General features: G+C 40.5%; 2 protein-coding genes across 2 annotated transcripts in view; both read left to right on the top strand.

The window, feature by feature from the left end:
* ptpra (protein tyrosine phosphatase receptor type A) overlaps positions 1–19,666 on the top strand; it is a 31,269-nt gene extending 11,603 nt beyond the window's left edge. The window contains exons 4-23 of the mRNA XM_030051672.1: positions 395–805; positions 2,127–2,144; positions 4,964–5,063; positions 5,573–5,646; positions 6,208–6,344; positions 6,855–6,945; positions 7,255–7,331; positions 7,442–7,478; positions 7,621–7,718; positions 8,322–8,441; positions 8,909–9,075; positions 9,183–9,318; positions 9,439–9,588; positions 9,883–9,976; positions 10,138–10,214; positions 10,389–10,523; positions 12,661–12,786; positions 14,423–14,574; positions 15,344–15,479; positions 16,690–19,666. Of these exons, the coding sequence (XP_029907532.1) occupies positions 395–805; positions 2,127–2,144; positions 4,964–5,063; positions 5,573–5,646; positions 6,208–6,344; positions 6,855–6,945; positions 7,255–7,331; positions 7,442–7,478; positions 7,621–7,718; positions 8,322–8,441; positions 8,909–9,075; positions 9,183–9,318; positions 9,439–9,588; positions 9,883–9,976; positions 10,138–10,214; positions 10,389–10,523; positions 12,661–12,786; positions 14,423–14,574; positions 15,344–15,479; positions 16,690–16,764 (2,411 nt within the window). The 3' untranslated portion in view covers positions 16,765–19,666. The remainder of the gene's footprint in view (positions 1–394; positions 806–2,126; positions 2,145–4,963; positions 5,064–5,572; positions 5,647–6,207; positions 6,345–6,854; positions 6,946–7,254; positions 7,332–7,441; positions 7,479–7,620; positions 7,719–8,321; positions 8,442–8,908; positions 9,076–9,182; positions 9,319–9,438; positions 9,589–9,882; positions 9,977–10,137; positions 10,215–10,388; positions 10,524–12,660; positions 12,787–14,422; positions 14,575–15,343; positions 15,480–16,689) is intronic.
* A 4,646-nt stretch (positions 19,667–24,312) lies between these two features.
* gnrh2 (gonadotropin-releasing hormone 2) lies at positions 24,313–24,869 on the top strand. The gene is made up of 3 exons (XM_030051944.1): positions 24,313–24,447; positions 24,579–24,662; positions 24,831–24,869. The coding sequence occupies exons 1-3, from the start codon at positions 24,313–24,315 to the stop codon at positions 24,867–24,869; spliced, it is 258 nt and encodes an 85-aa protein (XP_029907804.1).
* Positions 24,870–25,539: the final 670 nt, after the last annotated feature.

The raw sequence follows: 25,539 nt of genomic DNA, 5'->3' as shown, positions 1-25,539 counted from the left end.
CAGCCGAGCAGTCCAGCCAATTAAACCAAACCAAACCAGTCATTTATCTACTATGGGGCGAGTTTGATATTAGACTGACAGACAAGCGTTGTTGAGGCTCAATGGAAAGGCTCAGCACTACATCACACATTTCACTTCTCTGACTGGTTGTAGGTCTATCCAGTTACCTTGAGAGGCATTTTGGTCTGTGACCATTGATAACGCCCCTTGGAAATGAGAAATAACCTGAGAGGTTCCAGACTAATTCATACTTTTAAATTGGTTTGGCGATGCCAGGCTAGAGTGAACCCTGTCCTCTCAGATAAAATGCCTTTGCTCACCTCTGTACATAAAACTGTGAAATGCTGTCCTTGCCCTCCTAAGGACTGACTTTTTTTGTTTCTTCTCCATCCAGACCCTCCAGTTCCTCCTATCATCACTGCCAAACCCACAGACCCTCCTGTTGCATCCTCTCTCAACATCACAGTTGCACCCACACCTGCACCCACAGGCCCGCCCACGGCCCTCGCCCCCACAGTCGCCCCAGAAACAACAACCACCACCACCATCACCCCAACAAGTCCAACAAACGATGAAGCGGAGTCACCAGCAGCTCCGACTGCCGCACCCCTTCCTCCTCCCCCAACTCCAGAACTACCTGATACCCCTGAGGCAATGAGCACTGCACCTCCTCCTCCTGCCACCACCTTGCTTCCGGATGGAGGAGGAGAAAATGGGACAACAGCCTCAACTCCAGACACCTCTACAGACTTGGGCATGGCAACCACCACAGAAGCTGGTGGGGATTACGCCACAGTTCCACCTGGTGAGTGTGTGTGTCCGTGCATGTGTGTGCGTGCGTGTGTGCTCGCGCGCACACACACACGGTCTTGATTTTCTGTGCCTTAAAAGATCAAGTCCTCCAAAGATAGCAATATAAGGAAAATTCCCTAAAGTGAAATCCATCCTAAAACCACAGCACTTTTAGAAAACCACTATTGGTGATGTGTGACATCGATGGGTTTGTTTTGTTGGGTGTTGGTGTATTTTTCTTATTCCTGGTGATAACTGGCCAAATGTAGATAACTAGACATTACTTTTAAATAACTCTAGTGCAGCCACAAAGAGCTGTAATGCACATACAAGTAGATATCCATTGCAGAAGAGACATCAAGACATCAGACCAGAATGCAATGCAGCCACATGACATGTTGCTTTGTGATCAAGGGGTGTGGCTCTTTTTTCCCCCCACTGGAAGAACTTGCTCTCTTGCCCTTACTATTATGTACCATCAGTTTTGCTGTCACTCCACCTTTTCAGGCATGTTGTTAGAGTGTTGTTGAAAGGCATTTTGGGAAATGAAGGAAATCAGTAAATGAAATACAAATTTAAACTCAGGTTACTGTAGGGTTTTTGTTTAGGTTTAGAGGAAAAATACACTGTTGGATGCTTACACTGTTGTGTATCACCAATTTTTGATTTCCACTGAAGGAGTTATTTTGTGAAAAAGCATTGGGATACACTGTTGTAGTGTACCTTCTTTCCCTCTACACCAGTTAGTGATTTCCTGTTTCCCAAAATGGTTATTGGCCACACCAGAGAACAGGTGTGAACTTGTTTCTTTCGGCTGAGGGTTATGAGTAAGTGAAGAGAGCAAAATCGCCCCGTGCTCAATGCAAGATTTCTTGTGATGCTGGGTTATGGTGTCAATGGAGAAATTAGTATCTCTGCCTCCTCTGCATTGGATTTCTCCCTGTAAATGTTGGTGAAAAATCTGAATAAGCTCTTGTTCTCTGATTATAAGGGACTGACATCAAAACCTGGTGTTTATCATTAATTTCTTAGATAGCTGAAGATTGTTTGGCAATTAAACATCATTGTAACTGTTGGAATAAAAAAAATACTTCTTACAACAAAATAGACTGAAATGCATACATTTAAGGTAAATGGATGTTGTCAATCAAAATCATCAATCAAGTATAGTGAGAGAAATGTGTGTGTGTGTTAGTGCATACTGATAAACCAAGCAATTCACACTACTATGCGACGATATCTGATATTTAAAACATTGTAGCAGATGTCAGTGTATAGTGGAGGCGTGATGTATATGAACATGATTGTAACACCGTTTTTGTTCTCTTTCACAGACGATGATGACGATCCAGGTAAGACACCAAAACTGTGTTTTTGTGGACTCTTGTGTGCATGCATGCCAGATTTTTGAACATATAATTATGTTTCAGCTTCTCTTCGCCTACTGCAAGATTTTTAAAAATGCAAGACAATGTGTGTGAGGAGTCAGGGAGAAGAGGCAGATTTGGAGTTTGCTCAGTGGAGAGAGGAGGAACGGGGTGAAGCATTATTGAGCATTACGCACACACTGATGGGCTGGGGTGGTCACATTTTTTTAAGCAAATGTCATAGCCTATATTAGGACAGTTGTCCTCGCTCACGGCTGCATTTCCAAATGAACAACAAGTCAAACCAAGCCAAGTTTACTTTATCGGCACATTATTGCTCTAATGTTGACAGTATAATCATCATCACTGTATTTCATAGCTACAACTGTTCCAGCGAGGAGTGACTCTGTAAAGCTTAAGTCTGTGGCATATTGATGAGCACAGGAGCTGTATCATTCTCTTGGTCGAGTTAATCAAAACTCCAGTTTGCTGATATTTGCAACAGCATCAGATGAACATAGGAATAACCTTTTTCATATTGCCAATGATGGTACATATTCTGGTTGCAACGCTTCATTCAGTGTGATGTACCTTCACTGAAGCTGTGTCATGCTTGTATTCAGTGACATATACTCAAACCCAAGACACCATTGTTTTATGGCTGCACCAATACATCAAATGCAAAATACTAAGGTGTCTCGTGCATAATTTCTGTCTCATACACATGTCCTTGTGATTTAGCAGGACATGTTTGGTATCTTTGGGTGCCCTGGGAGCCCCACTACAATTTAAAATGAAGTTCTTTGGGTTTGAAGAAAGCTCAACCACATAGCACAGACAAAACCAGGGTTGAAGAGTCAATGGAAGAGAAAGTGCAGGTTTCTCTAGGAGCCCAATTTAGAGAGGATTTACGGGAGATTCAAACACTCCCTTCACATTGCTGGTTAAAAAAATGCAACAGATGGTGATTCATTGCTATATAGTATCACCATTATATGACATAATCGCTGTCATTTCATAGGTGTTATGTAATTGCTCCATTGTTTCCCCTTGGCGTTTTCTATCGGTTGTCTGTGGTGAGCTATGAGCTGCTCTACATTGCATTAGAGCAGTCAAGGCTGTGTCAATTCCACATGATACTCACAGCCTGTTGTGCCGATGCACTATTCAATATGCGCATTGTCCAAGTAAGACCGCTGAAAAAGCCATGGGAATTGTGCGTGAAAATGCAACATAACTCGGCAGCATTCCAAACTACTTTGCTCAGAAAGCTCATGTGGAGCATGCAGTCAAATGATGCATTCTTTGGAAACGACAGCACATTTTGCTCGTAATCCTACAGCTTGCTTGAATTTTTTTTTTGAGGAGATCCATGGCATGACCGTAATTTTCTTATTGCATCAGTGCCACCAACCTCACACCATCCACTTTCCTGGAGGGATCACATTTCTGGTTGTACTCTAGTGGGCCCTCCAGCTTGACATCAGCCAGTGTCTTCTTTTACACCAAACCATGCTACTGTTTGGGTAAATCTCATGTGGTGTGGTGATCTAGTGAAATGTTACCAGGAAGATCATAGGATTTTCTCAAATCAGTAACCCATGAACACGGTGGAAATGCATACAAATTGGTCAGCCATTGTAATCTTCTGGATAGATCACAAAAAAACTGATCATTTGCTCCATGTCATGCGTAATTTATAATGCTAAAGCTATGACAAGTAAAAACTTGGTGTAAACTTTGAGTCAGAGGTATTTTCTTTCTCCTCACGAGTGTGAGCGCAATCCTCAAGCCTTTGTCACAAATGTGCAGGATTACTCATTGCTTAGGAAAAATGCCTGACAGTAGGCCTACATGCTTTCTGGGTCATGCCAAGTAGAGTGTATTTAATGTTTACGTTCTGAATAATTCACATTGACTTCACAAGTAACAGCCCAAATGTACATTGCGGTGTTGACTGTCACGCTCTTTCTGTTGTTGTTGTCCTTTGGGTATAACCAGCAATAGAGGCAGAGAGTTGACCCTGCCGGTTAAACAGTGATGTATCTGCGCACTCTGAGGGACAGCCTGTCACCCTCTCTCTTTTTCCATTTGTACAGGCCTTTTTCTTTAGAAAGTCAATGAAATATTAACATGGACAACCATTATGCTTTTGCTTTTACTGGAACACTCAAGAAGAAAGATGCAGGCTGGTGGCACGGAGGTCACCGGATGACCTTCAGGCCTTGCTGTTTTAGAGTATATCTGCATCCCAATGCAGCTGTGTAATATGTCTGATTTGGTGTAAATTGAAAACTGTTGAGCTGACGTAGGTTCATAACTTCATCGTGTTTCCACTTTGACCAAAAATATCCAGGCAATGTAAGATTAATCACCAAGTTTAGGTGATAAACAGTTAATGCTAGAAACATGGTAGAATCACCTCGCCACATTGTGCATCACAACAACATTGCATAAAACTTTTTTGTAAAACATGTTATTTTGTAGAATGAACACTAAAATGAACACATAGCTCTGGGTTTTAAATGTTCACATTTTAACACTAAACACTTATTTGAAGTCATGAAATTAGGGAATAAATCAGTACTCATGTGCCAACCTGATAATAGAAATAGCCAGCTATGACACACTTTTTTTTTTTTTTTCTTTTTAACCACAGTATTTAGTCAAACCAGTATGCTGACTCATAGGCTACTAACAATCTACCTATTTTTTTTTTTTAATGGGGCAAATGCATTTTGCTCCCATATTGTATGCACAATTTAATCACCTTCCCTACCCTTCTCTTTCTGTCTCTGACCAAGACGACAACCAGTCCGATGAGATGCCTATCATAGCGGTGATGGTGGCTCTGTCCTCCCTGCTGGTCATTGTCTTCATCATCATCATCCTCTACATGCTCAGGTTGGGAAGTGTAGAAGATAAAATCAAAGTCAAAAATTCAAACTAACCATGATTTAGATAGATTTAGAGACCACAGTGTTGATAGCATTACAGTTTAAGAACAATGATAGTTTCAGTTACTGTAAGTGTTAATTCACACGTGTGCAGGATGTGCTAAAGCCAAAGTGGATCTTCAGCTGTCCACATTTAGAAATTATAAGCAAATATGGTAGTGGCAGAATGTATGTCTAGTAATGTTCACCTTGCCCGTGTTCAGTTCCTCATCACACGCAATCACATAAATTGTTAAAGCCGTGAGGGGAAAGTGCAGTCAATGTTCTTCATCCACCTTAGCTTAGAACCATGTGGTGACGGCCTAAGGTGCTGCTGTTACCGTGGCAACGACTGATTGGCATTCTGCTGTGAGACTCAGGCAAGATGTATTTGTGCACACGTGTGTGTGTGTGTGTGTGTGTGTGTGTATCTGAGTGTGAACATGCACTTAACGTCTTTGCCTGTTGATTTGACAGGTTTAAAAAGTACAAGCAGGCAGGAAGCCATTCCAACTCCTTCAGACTGACCAATGGTAGATCAGACGATACAGGTAAAAAAAAAAAAAAAAAAAAAAAAAAAAAAATCTGTGTCTGTGTGTGTGTCTGTTTGTGTGTGTGTGCTGGCGTAGATGTGACTGTACAGTTACAAATTAGATATTGCTCATTTGTTTATTTTGTGTCATATCAGCATGTGTGTGTATACAATTGCATATCGCAACCGGCGTGATCCGTCTTGTCACACTGGGCTGTTCCTGATAAAATGGGATTGATCTTGCGCTCCTAACTGATAACATGTCACCGGTTCACTGTTGGCATAAGGCTTTTGTTCAATGTGATTACCTAACCGGAGGAGCTGAAGTTAGCCGCCTCAGTATGTGGCAGTGTTGGACCATATCGCCCTCTGGTGGAAATTGTTAAAAAAGACAGTGACAGTGAATGGCACAATCAGTGTGTTTTTAGTATTTGATCTGACAGGTCCCTCTGTAACATGCACTCTGTTACTTCCTCACCTCACTTTCTCATGTCTGCCTATCCACCTATCTCTCCCCTCCTGTTCCTTCCCTCCTCTCCTTTCCTCTCCCCTCTCCCTCCCTTCCTGGTCGCTGGCTCAGAGCTCCAGAGCGTGCCACTATTGGCCCGTTCACCCAGCACAAACAGGAAGTACCCGCCCCTTCCTGTCGACAAGCTCGAGGAGGAGATGAACCGTCGCATGGCTGACGACAACAAGCTCTTCAGGGAGGAGTTTAATGTACGGCGCACGCATACGCACACCCTCTGATATCACAGTCAACCCGGAGTTCACCTTAGACCTACATCTCTATAATCTGAATCGTTTTTGGATCCTAGCTAATGCTGTGTGGCCAATTGGTCGGTAAATAATTTGCTTTCAGAGAGCTGTTGTTGAAATCCATTCTGCCTATCGGGGGCAGGGGGTCAAAACCAATGAAATTAACTGAGAACAAAATCAGCCTCAATAAGTAGCTGCAAACAAAAATATCCACATTCAAGAAAACAGTTACTATTTTTACTTTATTAGTAATATAATTTACTCAAAACAGCCAACTATTTCAGCATCCACCAACAGTCAGGCAGTTTCTGCAACATATTCAAGTAAAATTGCACTTTCATCAGACACCTGGGAGGAAAGAAGGGAGGCATCAGGAAATGATGTCTAGGATCGAATGGACAGACTTGAGACTGATGATCATCTCTCTGCTCTCCCCTCCTGTTATCTAAATCATTTTGTCTGTGTGTCCAGGCACTGCCGGTCTGCCCCATCCAGGCATCATGTGACGCTGCCTCCAAGGAAGAGAATAAGGAAAAGAACAGATATGTCAACATCCTGCCATGTGAGCGACTACATACTCTGTCTCTGGCTAACGCAAGACGGTGCTTGCCATAACTGAAAGGCTGCGGCACTTATCAGCCAATTAAAGCTTTTACAGCCACTTATCAGTAGACCTCATAGTAAACCGCAGAAGGTTGGCAGCAAAATCTAGTTTACAAAAAGGTTTACTTAGTCTTATTTCAGTGGCTGAATGTGGTGAATAACTGGCATTGAAAAGTCTACACTGTGTAATTAAAATTCCCCGTCTCACTGTCCATCCCCTCCTCTTCCCTTTTGTTTATCCCCTCATTTCTCACGCTCTCTCTTTCAGATGATCACTCCAGGGTGCATCTCTCATCTCTAGAGGGAGTCCCCGACTCCGACTTCATCAACGCCTCCTTTATAAATGTGAGTACGAGTACAGCATATTCGCTGCCAGACAAACCACACTTACATTTTAAACTGACCTAATGTTTGACAATTCAAGCATTATTTTATCTCCTTGTCCTTTTTTTCAGGGTTACCAAGAGAAGAATAAGTTTATTGCAGCTCAAGGTAAACAATGTTTCATTAGTGTCAGCACAGAATAATAGTTTTACTTCAAAACCCTTGAACACAGCGACTTTGCTACAAGGTAGTTTTAAGATCAGCACTTGTTTTCTCACTTCCTTCTGTCTTGGTCTGTCTCTTTTGTCAGGTCCAAAGGAGGAAACAGTAAATGATTTCTGGCGGATGATCTGGGAGCAGAACACAGCCACCATAGTCATGGTGACCAATCTGAAGGAGAGAAAGGAGGTAGGAGAGCCGAAACAGAGCTGTGATGTTTGCGTTTACATGCTGTGTTGGATGATGCTTTGTCCATTTTGTACATATGGTTTAACTGACTCTGAATCAAAGATAAAACCGAGTCGGTTTTGAAGACAGTTGTGAAGACATCAAATCTGCATCAACCTTTCAGCATGATGGTTTTATGACTGACGTGCCCTCATTTCTTATTTACAAAGTTTTTTTTTTTTTTTTTTTTTCATCTGTGCAGTTTGTGGAGCAGTCCACTTTTTAAATCCATGTGGGAATGTTGCTATGTGGGCCGGTGCAACTAAGGTTGATATTTCTGCCTTGACTTCTGTGCTATGCTGAATCTAACAAGAGCACAGTAGAGTTATGTTAATTAAGGGACCTCAGTAGTTAAATTTGAATAGCTTAATTTGTCGTCTTCCTGTTGTGCCAAAGCTGCAACAAAATGAAACTATTATTATTATTTCCTCAGATCCACACATATTTAGTAGCACATAGTCTTCAGTGGATATGTGCATAAAAATAAATATATATATTTACATAAAATCAGATAAAAGTCCAGGAGAAGAAAAAAAAACTAGTAAATCCTTCTCTTTGTTTCAGTGTAAGTGTGCGCAGTACTGGCCGGACCAGGGCTGTTGGACATACGGGAACATCCGCGTGTCTGTAGAAGACATGATGGTTCTGGTGGACTACACTATCCGCAAGTTCTGCATTCAACAGGTACCATAAACACCTCATCAGTGTGGCTCAGTGTCCTCCAATTGTAGCTTTGAATTCAGAAGAAAAATGTAAACCACACAAAAGACGAGGGAGCTCTTCAGTAGTTCCTCAGATTTTTTGCTTGGCTAATTTTAGTTTTGACTTTAAATCTGACCCTTCTTCTGTTCTCAGTTATTGTTCTGGCACTAAAACGTTTTTCTTTGCCATCTGAGAATTACATAAACTTATTAAGATCACACCTTTTTCTGTCTCAGAGGTAAAACTATACTGTCTTTCACGCTATGAAGTATCAACTGTACTGCCATTTTAGTTTCTCATTTTGTCTAGCAGCAGCAGTAGTGTTAGTGTTACTGTGGTGATGCAACACTGCTTGGATTTGGATTGTGAATATTGTGTTAGTCAAGTTTTGTGCCTCTCATTCACTGAACAGCTTGGGTTTGTGATCTGGTTTGATTGTGTCTCTTTAGGTGGGCGATGTGTCTGGGAAGAAGCCCCAGAGGCTTGTCACCCAGTTCCACTTCACCAGCTGGCCAGACTTCGGGGTGCCCTTCACCCCCATTGGTATGCTCAAATTCCTCAAGAAGGTCAAGACATGCAACCCCCAGTATGCTGGGCCCATCGTTGTCCACTGCAGGTGAGTGTGTGCATGTTAACATCAACGATCTGTATTTTTTGTTACATGTCTGTATGCGTACATGTGGCCCCATTTATATCTTATCATCTGCGTCTGCCCGCCGTCAGTGCGGGCGTAGGGCGGACAGGGACCTTCATCGTGATCGATGCCATGTTGGATATGATGAACTCTGAGAGGAAGGTGGACGTCTTTGGTTTCGTCACCAGGATCAGAGCCCAGCGCTGTCAGATGGTGCAGACTGATGTATGTCCCATGTTGACACACTCCAAGCAATGATTCAGTCATGAAATTTAGCATTGCCCTACATTCATGATGTTTTTTTATAATCCTGCCCCGCTCTCCTCGTTTCTCTCTCTCCCACAGATGCAGTATGTGTTCATCTTCCAGGCGTTGTTAGAGCACTACTTGTATGGAGACACAGAGCTGGAGGTGACCTCTCTGGAGTCCCACCTGGCCAAACTCTACGCCCCACTGCCTGGAGCTGGCTGTGGGGGCCTGGAGGCCGAATTCAAGGTGTGTGTATGTGTGTGTGTGTGTTTGTGTGTGTATATGATTACTTGGATAGCACTATATGGCTTGAATTTTACCCTTTGCTATCTTCTAGAGATTATCCACTGTAAATATTAATCAGTTTAGCTCTGTAGCTGAAGATTTCATTCCAATACACTGTGTATCTGTTATGAGAAAAAAAAATCTTTTACTATTGATAATTACAAATGGCTCTATCATTCTAAAATATATTATAAGTCTGTTAAAAACTTGACCATTCTCATTAGAGAGATGTATATTTATAACTTTTTCTTTTAGAAACTGACGTCCATCAAGATCCAGAATGACAAAATGAGAACAGGCAACCTGCCCGCCAACATGAAGAAGAACAGAGTCCTACAGATCATTCCATGTGAGTGGCGCAGATATAGGTGTGAGGTGTGACTTTACACACAACCATTGTGTGTACACATCCTGATCAAACCCATGTTGTGTACAGTGTACTCGGAGAGTAAAATTCCCAACTCACCACCCTTTACTAAACAAATATATTTTCTCTCATTGCCAATACAGACGAGTTCAACAGAGTGATCATTCCTGTCAAACGAGGAGAGGAGAACACCGATTATGTTAACGCCTCATTCATCGATGTGAGTGAAAAAGGCGTCTTCATATTGATCTCTTTATATCATGTCATTTCAGTCACATATTTAATCCTTTGCATATTAAAAGACTTTGTTTCCCACTCCCACTTTCTCCTACTCTTTCCTCGGGTCTCTCCCACATCACATCCTGTCCCTCCATCTCTCTCCTGCTGGCCACAGGGTTACCGTCAGAAGGACTCGTACATGGCCAGCCAGGGTCCCCTGCAGCACACCATCGAAGACTTCTGGAGGATGATCTGGGAGTGGAGGAGCTGCTCCATAGTCATGCTCACTGAGCTGGAGGAGAGAGGGCAGGTGTGTGTGTGTGTGTGTGTGTGTGTGTGTGTGTGTGTGTGTGTGTGTCAGCGGTAGGGATACATAGATGCCAACACTGGTATTGGGTATCAGGCACATAAAAAGCTAAAAATAGAAAACTGATATTGGAGAATGGCACAATAGTATTATTTGATACGAACAGTCCTGTGTAACATGTCAAAAATCAAAGCTAAGACACTCGATCTTTTATCTGCCCTTGTACTCAAATAATGTAATGATGTTCACTCTCTCTAATGGAGAAAACTGTTTTGGATATATATATTAGGGCTCTAGTCAACCAAAGAAAATCTTGGTCGACTGAAGTCTTGAAATTTCGACCAAAATTTGACTAATCAGGGGGCAGCGGGAATACAAAAAAAAAAAGTTACTATTTTTAGATTAATTAACTGGGCAGTAGCCTACCTGGTAGCCTTGTCCGCCTAAATGAATTATAAATAAACATAAATAACTAGTATTTGCAGTATATTAAATCGTTTTTGACCTAATTATTTTGGACTGAATGACACACTCGAGTCGGTCGGCTCTGACAGCGCTGCATCACGTGCACCTACACAATATCATAGCCTATGATTTCTGAAAATAGTACTATGTCAAGCTGCTGTCATCGCGGGTGTGTGCGCCTGCAGTTATAAAACGATTATTAGACTAAAACTTTGAAATATGCCAATTCTGATATGTTTATACTCAAAACAGACAGAGCAACCTAACACAGACATGTTAGCTTACCGTTTTTAGGTGATATGCCATGTTGGCCATTGAGCGGTGATACGCAAACTGTTGTTTGCAAAGTTTGCATTCAACTTTTTTTCCATCTATTTTGGAAAAATATTGCCACACTGATGACGTCTTTGACATGGTAGAGGACTAAATCTTCGTTAAACGTTCTTAATTAAGCAGCAGCAGAAAACCAGACCTAATTTTTTTCTTCAATTCAGAACATACGGGCCTACCTATCTGTCTCCGCCAGTGGGTTGGGCTAATCCAAAATTGTGAAAACAAGGGGTTGTTCTGAAGACAGACTGTTACCTGTGAAACCGTTTATTCTGAAAACACCCCCATTAGCACTTAGTGCTTTACTCCTGATAAAATTAACACGGCAAATAATCGACCAATCAGATTTTGGTCAACCAAAAACGTATTGTCCAATAAATCGACCAGTTGACTAACAGACTACAGCCCTAATAAATAAATAAATAAATAAATAAATAGATAAATAAATTAAATTTTATTTATTTATTTATTTATGGTTCCAAAGTATGCATCAATGAGTCAAATAAATGCTTGGGTTTCGTGGTTGGTATCAGCAAATACTGAATGTTTTCCTGAAAATCATTACTGCCTGCTGATGCATCACCACTGACTCGATTAAGTTAGTTAGAGAGGAAGTGAATTCCAGTGATACCATGAAGGAGGGGCAAGAATAAGAGCAGAGAAGGAAAGAAAGAGCCCAGCGGCAAGGGATGGATAGGGACATGGAGTCTGTGTGTCATTATTACCACTCCACATTCACAGCAATAACTCGGTTTTAATTGTTAGAATGGGAAGATCATGAAATTATTATTGCAAGTGGATATGGTGGTCTCGGTGTCAGGTTCCCTCTTTGTTCCTGTAATTAATGATTCATTTCCTGAGCTGGTATTTAGGATATTCATCTGTGTGATCGTCATCTCTTTTGTTTGGAGAATTGAAAATGGATTTGATCTTATCGACAGAAAAATTAGCCCCACGGTGTACTTCATGCACATTTGCACAGAGCATGGGGTTTATTAAAATTTTATTTTATTTATTGATTACATGAGAATATCAAGATAAAATTTCGGGAAGAAAAAAATGCCATCTTTTCTATCCTGATGTGAATTTATGTGACTTCAAGGAAAGCTCACATTTACCTAGACGTAGAGCCTCATACCTGTGAGCACCTTTTTTTCCCCCTGTTTTTGGATTTGTTCTTATCTTGGCATATATACAGTAAATACCACTATCTTCAGATTTTCTTGAAAATATGGATTTTTTTTTAAGTCTGTTCTTGCATTTACCCAACAAATCCTGTTTTGTATCTCTTTAACATCTCATCATTCTCTGTTTTACCATGTGTCCTTTTTTTCGGGTCTTGCAGGAAAAGTGTGCCCAGTACTGGCCCAGTGACGGAGTGATGGTCTACGGGGACATTTCCATCGAGCTCAAAAGAGAGGAAGAGAGTGAGAGCTACACTGTGCGAGACCTCCTGGTTACCAACAACAGGGTAAGGAAGGACAGGCCTCTGTACTTTTATCACCTGTTTTCTTCTGTCAAGAAAGCTCTGCTCCAGTAGCATCATGTGACTTGATTTTTACAGCGATAAGCCATCCTATTTTGAAGTGGAACAGGTGGGAAACTGTGTAATGCACAAAGGATTGCTGGTAGTATAAGGAACAAGCCAGGGTCCTTTCGGTGTGGAGTTTGCATGTTCTCCTGTGTCTGCATGGGTTTCCACTGGGAGCTCCGGTTTCCTCCCACTGTGCAAAAACATGCAGGTGAACTGGCGATACTAAATTGCCCATAGGTGTGAATGTGTCTGCTCTGTGATGGACTGGCAACTTGGCCAGGCTGCTTCCCTGCCTTCCACTGACCCTAATCGGGATAAGCAGCTTGGAGAATGAATGAATGAATAAGAACAAGCATTTCAAAACAAGAAATGGACACAAGAATCAGCTTAGTAAGACAGCTACTCTGATATTTTGCAGCATTAGGCCAAAGCTATAAGCAAGCAGCGCTGAATTTCTCAGTTTTCTCAGGTTCTATTGTAACTCCTGGCAGTGTCACCAACAATGTTATGTGGGGTTTTACCCAGTTGTTTGCAAATTCATTGCTGTCTGTTCTGTACCGTGGGAGCTATAGTAAAAGGTTATACAAAATCAGTGTCTAAAGATGTAACAGAAGACATTTTAGGCCTAAATACTTTACAGGCTAACAAACATTTAGTCATCAGCAGTCTGTTTTAGCCTGAAAAATATATCAAGAATTGTGAAAATTTATGATAAAAGTAGGGAATTTTGAAAACAAAAATGTGTTGGAACCCTGTACTCAGTTGTGTTGTGTTTCAAGCTTGGTGCTCTTCCTCTGGCAGCATCCAGGCTGGAACTTAGTAGCTGTCTCACCAAGCCGATTATTATGTCCATTTGGTCACTTACAGTACCAGTGATAATACTTTTTTTTGTTTGTTTGTTTGTTTGCTTGTTTTTGTGTATTATACAGTTTCCCACATGTTCTGTTTCATGTATTTTAACCCACTGAGAACGAGTTTTTTTTTCTACTATCTTGTCACGTGGAAGCCATCCTGTCTTAACATAGCATCATGTTACATTTATTTATATTTTGCTGAGTCCCATTCCACATCATTATCCTAAATGAATTGTAATCTTAAAACATAATGCCAGCACTGATGATTAGGAATGCATTTTTTTTTTTTTTTTTTTTTTGAGGGCAGCAGTGATACTGATTGTTGTAAGCATTTAATACAAATTATTCATACAAAACTGGTTAAGCTTTTCACACGTGTATCCTCAGTCATTTGGAGTAATATCATGAGTGTTAGTGGGAGCTTTTGAAATTATTTTAAGGAGAAATAAAACTTTGTTGACTCGATTTCTCAGTTTGTAGAAATCCAACATTGCAGACATTTTCTAGGCTTTTGCAAAAACCCAGTGCTCTCTTCACTCAGCCAGATAAAACACAGGCCCCTCTTGGAATATGCAATCCATTCCAACAGGCATCTGTAAAAATATATTAAGACTGATACCAGTTTCCGCTTTACAAAGTCCAATTTGGCCAGTACCAGCAGTCTAATAATATTCAGTCTGTACTGATCTGATTCCCCTTGTCCCTCTGCGTCTGTCCAGGAGAACAAGGCTCGAGCGGTGCGTCAGTTCCATTTCCACGGCTGGCCTGAGGTGGGCATCCCCACGGACGGCAAAGGCATGATCAACATAATCGCCGCAGTGCAGAAGCAGCAGCAGCAGTCAGGCAATCATCCTATCACTGTGCACTGCAGGTAAGCCTCACATCCCACTGAGTACTAGTCGACTTTTCAACATGGTGTCTGTGTTCAGCTCTTACAATGCCCCAAATCTTTTTTTGTGTAGATGTTATTCCACATTTAAACAAACCATAATTGTAAATATGTATTAGAGAAGTCCATATGTGGAAAATAATGCTTTGTTTTGTTTATATACCATGTAGGGCATAAAATGTTACCATGTGCTAGACTTACACTTTATGTCTAGCATACACATTTACAAACATTTAGTTGTATTTTGACAGCTAATAATGTAAAATTGACTCAACTAGGATGCAGTCCTCTTCAGTCAGTATATTGCTATGTGCACCCGATGTGAAAAAGTGAAAGAAGATACATATTTAACTTTTATGGTGTTAGGTATCAGAAATGTGTTGCCAAATCAAACACGGCAACAAAAGGCATTCTTACAAACTTCACCCACCGATTCTTGTATTTTTGTTGCACATGCAAATATTCGAGGACCAACTAGTATGCTTGAGCATGTATGAGATGGTATTTCAGCCGTTTAAGTTGCAAGAAGAAGCTGCTCAGAATTGTTTTTTTCTTCTTCCTCGTGACATTTTAACTGCTACTATACCTTTAACTCTTTGCAAACATCTGCATCCGCCACCAGCTTTTTGTATGCTTGTTGCTCATGCATGCATGGCACTCATGCACTCATGCATGTCTGTATGAAAACAGATAATATGAGATCTGTTTTTTTGACCCGTGTGTGTGTGTGTGTGTGTGTGTGTTTCTACAGTGCGGGAGCTGGCCGGACGGGGACTTTCTGTGCGTTAAGTACAGTCCTGGAGAGAGTGAAGGCAGAGGGCATCCTGGATGTCTTCCAGACAGTCAAGAGCCTCAGATTGCAGAGACCCCACATGGTGCAGACACTGGTGAGGACTCCTCATACCTGACTTGGCATTTATTTTGATCATTCCTGTGTTTGTCATCATACCCAGTTAGCAGGTTGTTAACCTTCAACAAGGGGGTCTCGGGAACGTGAGCTATTTGTTTTCTTCACATGCGCTCTAAAATGTACAGCTAACAAGAACTGTTTAATGATTTGTAACACTGGGGATGTTCACATCTCCGCTTGCTAGTGCGCTTGGTTAAGACAGTTCCCGGTTAAGATGGTCAGATTGGATTTAGAGATCAACAGTTTGATCTATTACCTTTACTGAGGAGGTTCTGATATCACCTGTTTGTCAGTCTGTCTGTCAGAAGGTGTCTCAAAAATGTGGTAACACATTTCCATGAAATTTAGTAGAAATACAGACTTAGAAACAAAGAACTTTTTTTTTTTTTCTTTAGTGATATTGGTGGTGAGCAGGGACTCCCAAGATAACCCAGTCACCTCATTATCAACCAGTAACACTTTGGACTGTCTAATGTCAATATGTTGTTTATTACCAACTTTGCATCAACCTAACTATAACTGATACACAGCTGATATTAAGTTAAAAGCCTATTAATTGACAATCTTTTGATACTAGTATTTGGACGGGTTGATGTGAGGTTAAGTATCTGCATTGATTCAGCTGTGAAACTCAACTGATGCAAAGATGAGAAATAGTTGAATATTACCACTGGCTGCCACAAATGAAGTGTAATCATTACAACCAGTAGACAATTATTGTTTTGTTTTTTTGTTTTTTTTAACCATAAGTATGAAAATCAGTCAAGGCCAACATTTGATACTAAATCCAGTTGATATTTTACAGGGATAAGAAATCAGTTTTACCTAAAATTTCAGTGACAGTAATGATGTCTTTTGGTGTAACAGCAAGTTGGAAAGTTCAGCACTGGATCTAAGAAATACAATCAGCCATTTATTCACAGTAGCTCTGTATTTTCTGCATGGTCTGTATATTCTGAAGAGTTTGACTTGTAGCTGAAAAACAACTTTCCAGGAACTTAATCAGCTGGATTTTACTCAGTTTGTCACATACTGTCGGTGCACGTTAGAGAAGGTCAGAGAGTGAATGTCTGAGTGAAAAGTAAATTTCAATCCAGTAAACCTGTACACAGGCAAAGCTAGTGATGGGTTTCGCTGTTGCACCTCCCAGCTGAAGCCTCCGTCTCTCCTCTCCCCTCCCTCCACAGGAGCAGTATGAGTTCTGCTACAAAGTGGTCCAGGAGTATATCGATGCCTTTTCCGACTACGCCAACTTCAAGTAGGGACCAGCCATGGATGGATGTCTACATACACTTCATAAAAAACGCACACACGTACATACATACATTAACATGCACACGGCTGCATATTCCCATCCGATGGATATAAAACTCATCACAGCTTGATGTGTGGATGGGATGAACTGCCCGGAGGAAAAGGGAACAGAGATCTCGGCACAGAGAAATCGCAGTGCAGTCGGACAGAGAAAATAACGGAGATGCCTTCTTGAATATTTTGTAATATTGGTCTTGTTAATACAACCCTTTGCCCCTATTTGCTTCCTATCTCTCCCCTTAAATGTATATATACTTACCATGTTGCATCTTTTGACTTTGGGTTCAGACACAGATTTGAGTTTGGCTGCATTTTAGGGTGGCATCTGTAATGTATTTTATTGGTATAAATATATATATATATAAATATATATGAATATATATATGAATATAAATCTAATGCTTTAGAGGCTAATTTCAAAAATCCAGAGTCGAGGGAATGGTATTTAGGGCTTTTTTGTTGTTTTTATTTTTATTTTATTTTATTTTTTTTATTTTTTTTACCATTTTAGGACAGACTTAAATTCACGCTGTAGCAACTTGTGGCTGGTAGCAGAACCCAGGAGTTGTGTACATACAGTACAACCTGGGTTGCTTTTCAGTCTTGGACATTCATACACAAATGCACACACACACAAATGCACACTGCAGAGCTTTTTTTTCCTTCACGCAGGAGTGCTTGAATTTATGTGTTAAAGCCCCCCCCCCACCATTGAGTCTGAAGGGTCAGGAGTTCAGAGGTCAACCATGATTGGAGATCAGGATCACTGTGACGTAGCTCCTGATCCCAGCATCACACACACACGTACAAACACACACTTATACACACACACTTACACACTTAAAAATACCTGGAGCCATTTGTTCTCAGGGCACCAACATGTGTGTGTGTTTGAATTGGAGCTTAAACTCACTGCGTTTTCTAATCACTGTTTTATCTTCGCCGAGTGCCAAAGCCCTTCACTCACTTAGTAAGCTCAGCTCTGGAAGCTAACCCGATCCGTGGACTGTGTTACTGTCCACTGGTTGGTAAGATGTCTCTCTTACATCCATGCGTACAGCACTCTGACAAGAAAATGGGAAAGAAGGAAATTTTTTGTCAATACCCACACCCCCATACAGAAAAGAAATAAAAGGTGTTGGAGAATCAGACCACCTTTTCCTCTAAAATGTTCTTTATTTCAAACACTATCATCAGCAGTGTTGATTATATCAACATGCCAAACCAGAAATAACACAATCATAATTAATTCCAGCAATTTGTTGCATTAAAGAAATCAACTAATTCTTTATATTCCATTTATTGTTTACGGACATTACACGTGTCAGTATTTCTTGATTGTAGATTGTAGTGATAACTTTATTGTAATGCATTTCTTTTCTGTATGGGTTACCTTGGAGTTATCATGAATTTCCTATTTTTTATACTGGCCACACATCACAACACTGTAACCTTTTTTTTTTTTTTAACAAGTATTCTGCTTTTTTCCTCCATGATCACTGATGCCGAAGAATGTGTCTTTTTTTAATATTACAATGCTGTTGCTCTGATATTCCTCAAAAATGGATACATTGTTACTTTATTTGTGAAAGTGTGCCATGCGATGTTTGCTGTGATTATTTCTCTTTAATGGCTGTCCTATGACGAGGACGCTCAGGCTTGAAATACCTTGTGTTTTAGATGAGGCCACCACTGAGGCCGCCCCCTTTATGATTGTAATGAAAGATAAATGATGTCAGTTAAGCACAGGGTTTAAGGTCAGTCCTATTTCAACTCTGTCAACGCAGGAAATGACTGATGCCAGGACTGCCTCAATTTACAAATTCAATCTGAGTTCATTTCCACAGTTGACTCGAGTTCAAATGGTTTTCCACTTTCAGCAGAGGAGTATTCAGATATCAGCTGCCTGTCGCCCATGTGGTTTCTGTGAAACAGGTTTAAATTAGGGGGGAAATGAAACTGGTTTGATTCATCATAAACTTACACATGTAGTTCTGTGATGTGTTGACAAGGAATTCAACAGAATGTCCCTCGCTGACATCAGCATGAAATGATTAGGAGTTCACAAGCAATTTCAACCTTGTCTGCACTGTCTCAACTGAAACACTATTTTTTACAAAACACCTACATCACACTAATCAACTAAGGGTCCCATTATTAGGAACACTTTTTTACAAGATGGAGCACAATCAATTTATTCATAGTAAACAGAGGCAAGAAATTTTTTTTTTTTTAGAAAAGTTAGTAACGTCATTGTTGATTGTTTGAACATTCATGCGCCATTTGCACCATAATAAAAGCCCTTGAAATTATCAAACCAAATGAGAGAAAAGGTCAAGCAGATAGTATGATGTTGATATGGGAATAAGTAATTGATATGGGAAATAAGTTGAACCACAACACTTTGGAAGCTCTTTGAAATCTCTTCTTATGGCCTCAGGTTAGGCTTTTTGCTTGGGCACCTTATTTTGAAGCTCTAGGGACAGTAAGAAATGTGGACATTTCACCGCACCGGTCACTGAAATTGTCGGCTGTCATAGCAACGTTGTTATCATTTCAGGTCAACTTTCATTCCAAAGCATCACAAGTGCCCATACTGTTAGCTAGGTGCCATTTTGTTCAGTAATTATTTATTTGGTCACCAATTAGGTCTTCAGTACCGAGTGGAGGAGATGGGTGTACAGACAGTAGGGAAGGATATGCTTTTTTGTTGGGCTATTTCTATCTCGTATTTAACTTACTTGGTTGTGTTTGGTGAATGTGATCACCTATCTTCACTGTAATTTGACAAAAAAAAAAAAAAAAAAAGTACACTGTGCCAACCTACGCGACCCATTAATTTACTATGGTTAAAAAAAAAGTGCCTCACGGTTAGGTTTTCACAAGAAACTGACTTTGTTTTCTTGATCACCTGAAAGGCTGTCCCATGCATTTTGCCCCACCAACATGCATGTCCCAACCATCTCTTGCAGACCCATGAAACAGCTTCTGTGAATGACATTACCAATTACAAGGGCCAAAGCCAAGGCTTAGTCGGTCATCCTTCCATTCACATTCCCACTGGTCCCATGCAGGCCCCTCATCCATGCAGTTTTATTCCAAAATGATAAATAACGAGTTCACTTCCCTTTCTAATTACATTCCAGCTTGACTTCACGGCTTCATTTCATTCCATTTGAATCCATTTGAATACTGGACCCATGACAAATACTCCCATTGTGGGTCCCTAAATGTACATTGTCTGATAAATTTTGCTCCACAACATATGATAGTTGCATCATTTACCTATTATTATGAAGGGAAGCAAGGTGTCTCTGTTTCAAACCCATTTCTTCCTGGCTGGCTTTCTTTTTAACATTTGGTGAGCATTGCCCCAGTAAAGCATTTTGAATACCTCTGAGCATTAGTGCAAGAGAGGAGGCGGAGGAGGAGGAGACTGGAGGAAGGGTGGGGAGTCGGGGGGAGTTTAGCCAGTCTCCTGCTCTGTGTCCTCATGTCTCCCTTCCATCTCCACTCTCACCGCTTTCCCCTTATCACTTCCTTTCTGCTTTTTTCACTTTGCCCTCGGACCAGTTTTCCAACGGTCAGCGCCCACTCCCTTTTGTACATACTGTAAGGTTATTTATATTCCTGTCTGCTGCCTTGCTTTTTTTTTTTTTTTTTTTTTTTAAGATGTATATTGAACTGTATCGGGACCATTTTGAAATGCATTAGAGATGTTCTGGCCATTTTTAATTTGGTATCATTGTCTTAAGCAAAATCCTATTTTTTAATTTGCATTTGTTTGTTTCTAGTGTTTTGTTATTCAACATTTGAATATATGTATATATAATTATATATATGATAAAATTATATATAATTATATAATGCCAAATGGCCTTTCTAAGCAAGATACTGTTCAAACTTAATAAAGTGCTTGAGATTTTATCATTTCTGTCTGTGTGTCTCTGTTTTTGGGTGTTGTCTGTGTGATTGGTTGTTGATACATGCAGCAGGCTGCTAAAATGGCAGAGACACAGGACTGTCACATGGTCTCAGATGCCTCCATGAGTTGTCCCTGCTCGTTTCAATTCATGACCATCTGATGCTCATTACAGCTTTCCTCTGAATGAAGACTGATGGTACAGTGGTTCAAAATAATTGCCCATCCGTCATGTCCCCTATAGATCAGGCATTCCCCTTGAAAGGCCTTCGATTCAATCAGTGTTTAACCCTCACCCCCCCATCAAATATTTATGTGCCTTTTATACGTCACCGCTCAATTATTATTTATCAAATCATTCGTTGTTGTGTTTGCGTGAATGGAAAGCCGGGCAGTAAGATGTTTGGAATTACATTTTCAGCAATGGTAGCAGTGATATTTAATTAGCATGTTATTCTCTGTATTTTCAAAGTCCAGAGTTCACAGAGAAGACAATACTTTATTTGGTTTCTGTAGTTACTTCACTCAGATGGAATTCATAATCTTGTCATTCAATGTGATGGTTAAAAAGATATGAAAAATAAAGTTAGAAAGGAAGAAAATCAAGAACATTTTTCATCTGCTGCTTTATGTTGTAGGTTAATGTTTAGAGATGAGCCCTGTTATGTAACATCATCTGCACAGGTGGATCTCCTGCAGCATTGCCGTGGTGTTGATGTTAATGTGGTGTTGAATGGCCGCCTCAGCCCTGAGTAAAAGGTGACAGGATATTACAGTGATGTGTGCACAGCTCTGACGCAGCAGCGAGCCGAAGACAGATTGGAGTTCCAGATAGACTATACAAACATTTATTGGTGGCAGAGCTGCTCCATCTCAAAATTAATATTGTACTGCTTGAATTGAACCTTAGCGTTAAAGAGACACCCTTTTCTGTAACAGAGTCAGACTGAAGTCCAGGTAGGCGCACAGGTAGGTAACAGGCTAATATGAAACCAAGCAGTCAGCTGTTAAAGGCTTTCAGGTTCAAATTAGCCAAAAAGCTGTCTATCTAAGATAGTCAGCTAGTGAATGAATGGATAAAAAAAGAAATCATGGTTGGTTATAGTTTGATTTTGACTATGGGTCATTTGTGCTATTCCAGTTCCCACTTCCTCTGAAAAACTGCACAAATTTCCATGCAACTGATGAGTTTATTTTGGCCACCACGGCAGCACTGACTAAAAAATATTTGCAAAACTCTGTAAAGCAAAGGGTTTTTGACACACCTTTCACCTGAACCAAACCAAAACAAGAATTGCAACTGACATTTCCTAAAATTGTGCTGAGGATAACAGTATGAGAGGAAAAGAAAATCTGCCCAGCCACATGTCAGCATCCATGTGAAAAGGCAGCAAATTTGGAAATGCTCACACAAAGACTTCTGAGAGTGTTTGTCCTCACATCATGTTGACAGGTGTGCCTGGCAGGATGGATCATGGGAAGTCTCATTGACAACGATGGATGTCATCTTGTCATGGTGTCACCCTGACCGACCCCTTCATATCTCAGCCCACAACTTAGTCAACAACAACAGGACACCCTGTCTAGCACCTGTGAACATGTACAAGAACCGCACCATCTCCCACTTCACGTGATTTCATCAGAAAATGCTTGTCACCCTGTAATTGAGAAGGATGTCATCAGTGGCCTGGCCAGGAAGTTGGTGTGTTTGCTCCTCTTGTCACCCTTTGCCCGCTGTGGTTTCCTTGTGTGAGGGGTTAACCTGTTCTGCAGGAGGATGTGTGACAGGTCACAGTGATGCATGCAAAAAAAAAAAAAAAAAAAAAAAGGAAATGGGAGCTTCTTTGTCTTACATAAAGAAATGTGCCTAGTTTGTGATGTATTGTGAACCTCAAAATGTGTGCTGAATAGTTTTCTGTAAAAATACTGGCAAGTTACCACTTTTGAACATCCTACTATGAGGCAAGTAAGTGGTGATGTCCCACATAATACACCTCTCTAAGATAAGATATTCCTTTATTAGTCCCACAGTGGGGAAATTTCAAAAAACACTGCAAGCGGATGGAGGATGAGGATGGTTTCGATCCATCAACCTCTGGGTTATGGGCCCAGCTGCACCACTCTGCCACCCAGATGGGACTAGAGACATTTAGATGTTTAGATGTGGCAGGATGGATGGAGTATTTTTCCACTAAGACGTTTTAGTACGCCTGTGTTTGCTTTGAAAGAGTAGGTATGAATATTATAGGGTGTCAATCACCACATGCATAAAGTTAATGTGGCTTTAAGCTGTTTAAGCTTCTTTAAGCTTTAAGCTGTTGACTACCTGGCCTGTGTTTGGGAGTAGAGGGCACGATGCAGGTGAGAAGATGAGTCTCCCAGATGTCTTAGTGCTGTTTACAGATGATAATTGGAATTGGCCAGGGCTCATGCACCCCGTGTCCCCCAAGACCACTCATCTCACCTGAGGGAATGAGAGGAGCAAAGGGGTCAGTGATGGGTGGAGCAGGGATGGAGTGACGTGGGTTGAGAGGGGGACACTTAAGACTGGGACATATATTGAGGAGGAGGATGAAGCTCAAGAGAATTACAACACCTCTACAACAGCGAGATACCTTTGGCTACAGACCAGCTGAAAGTGTTAAGTGAAGTGAGACGAAGCTTAGGGGACAAATCTAGCCATAAAATTATCAGAAACAAGCAGAAGTTGGGGCTAAGGTAAGGACTTCCATTTTACTTAGTTGTACTATATCCTACTAACCTATAAAACTTTTGTATTTGGTAAACATTAGATATTACAGTGACTGGTGTTGGCATTGAAATCAAAGGCTTTATTGCTTTACAATCAGAAACTTGTTTTCCAAGACCTGAGATTTGATTTTTGGGGTTCAGCACTGATCAGTAATTTAATATTCTTTAATGATCCTAGTAAGAAATGTGGGGGGAAATAACTTTCTATCTGCAAGGCTATGAATGAAAGACCATATATTGTTTCTCGAAAATGCAAAAAAGCCTTTGAATGTGATGTGACTGATTGATCCACGGCCACTCTCTCTCATAGGTGTAACTTTTACATTTTATCCACTGAAAAAACAAATTATTTTAGATTTGAAGTGCATTCAAACAGGGAAAACGTAAATACATTTTGCAAAAATGCATTACACTGTGAAAATCTATCACAATTCTTAATATTGTTTACAAACAAACAAACAAACAAATCATAGCATGTTTGTATCTTAGCTTAAGCAATATGATAATAATGTATCAAGAGCTCTATAGTCTGCTGAGATTTGTCTTTTTCATTCTGTGTAAAAGCAAGATGTGAGAAATCCTTTTCAGCATTTGTCTTTACACGCTACATGTCTATAATAAATATGTATGTAATATACTTATATTTTACACAAATTCATATAACTATTAATATAATTAGTTGCTTATACCCCATGAATCAGATGCCAAATAATAACTGACCATATCATAACGAGTTGTCCCGTCAGCTCCATCTTCTTTCTGTGGATGCTGAATGAGCAGAAATCTCACACTGGAAGTCTCCCTCTGCCCAGGTGTCAGTATCATGTGTGCGTCTCGGCTGGTGTTGCTGCTGGGGCTGCTTCTGTGTGTAGGGGCGCAGCTGTCCAACGCCCAGCACTGGTCCCATGGTTGGTACCCTGGAGGCAAGAGGGAGCTGGATTCATTTGCCGCCTCAGAGGTGAAAACTGGTGTTTGTATGTGACAGTGTGCACAATCACAGCACTCAATAAGCATTTATAGGTTGAAGAAAAAAATATATCTTTACAGTGGAATAACTTTCTGTTCTCTCACATTCCCTCGCATTCTCAGATTTCAGAGGAAATTAAGTTGTGCGAGGCAGGGGAATGCAGCTACTTGAGGCCCCAGCGGAGGAGCATTTTGAGAAACATTCTTGTAAGTAAACTGGAGACCGAGCAGAGGGCGTCATAACCTCATCCCGTGGCTACTACTGAGTTTAGAAGCAGGATGTGTAAATCCTGTTAGAAATAACAAAAACTTCTAAAAGTGACAAGTACACTCTGTATCCAACTCAGATGTTTTACTGAACACTTCTGTCCACAGCTGGATGCTTTAGCCAGAGAGCTCCAGAAGAGAAAGTGACAGCCGTCCGCCCTACATTGATTTTCTACCGTGTGAAAACACCGTGATGGATCCTCCTCGCCAGTCTCCTCATCACAAATTCTTCTTGGTCTTGGTTTATTCTGATTAATTTGTCTCAATAAAATTTGTTTTCCTACATTCCATGGATACTCACTGTGGTAAACAAATGTTGCAAATGTCTCATCCTGTAATAAAATATCTATTTTGTTATTAATGCTGCATTTTTGCTCTCTTGTTTTAAATGGGCTTATAAAAAGTCAAGAACATGCAAAAACAAAAAACAACAACAAAAAAAAAAACATAGTTTTTGCATTAACCTTCATATTATCTTTGTCAATATTTTGACCGCTTTCAACGTTTGATGTCTCTAAATACATGATCAACATTTTTTTTTTATGTTGCTTCATAACTAATGACTTTTCCTAATTTAACAGGGACAAGTAGCTCCCAAATTAAAATGATGTTTTCAATGTCCCTGGGTTGGCTGTTTTAGCTGCAGAAAACAAGAAATATCATTTTACACACAATTGCTCTAGTTGTTTTGGATGGCACTGTGACATTTACAGTCCTGTTTTAAGGCCCTAACACAACTTAATCCTATCCTACCACTGACAGTTCATATGACCTCTAGGAGGTAAAAACATGATTCCTACAAGAACTTTAATGTATA

Source organism: Myripristis murdjan, chromosome 5 (assembly GCF_902150065.1).
Source record: "Myripristis murdjan chromosome 5, fMyrMur1.1, whole genome shotgun sequence".
Lineage (NCBI taxonomy): Eukaryota > Metazoa > Chordata > Actinopteri > Holocentriformes > Holocentridae > Myripristis > Myripristis murdjan.
Note: the sequence above shows the minus strand (reverse complement) of the source record. Positions and strands in the feature narration are given on the sequence as shown.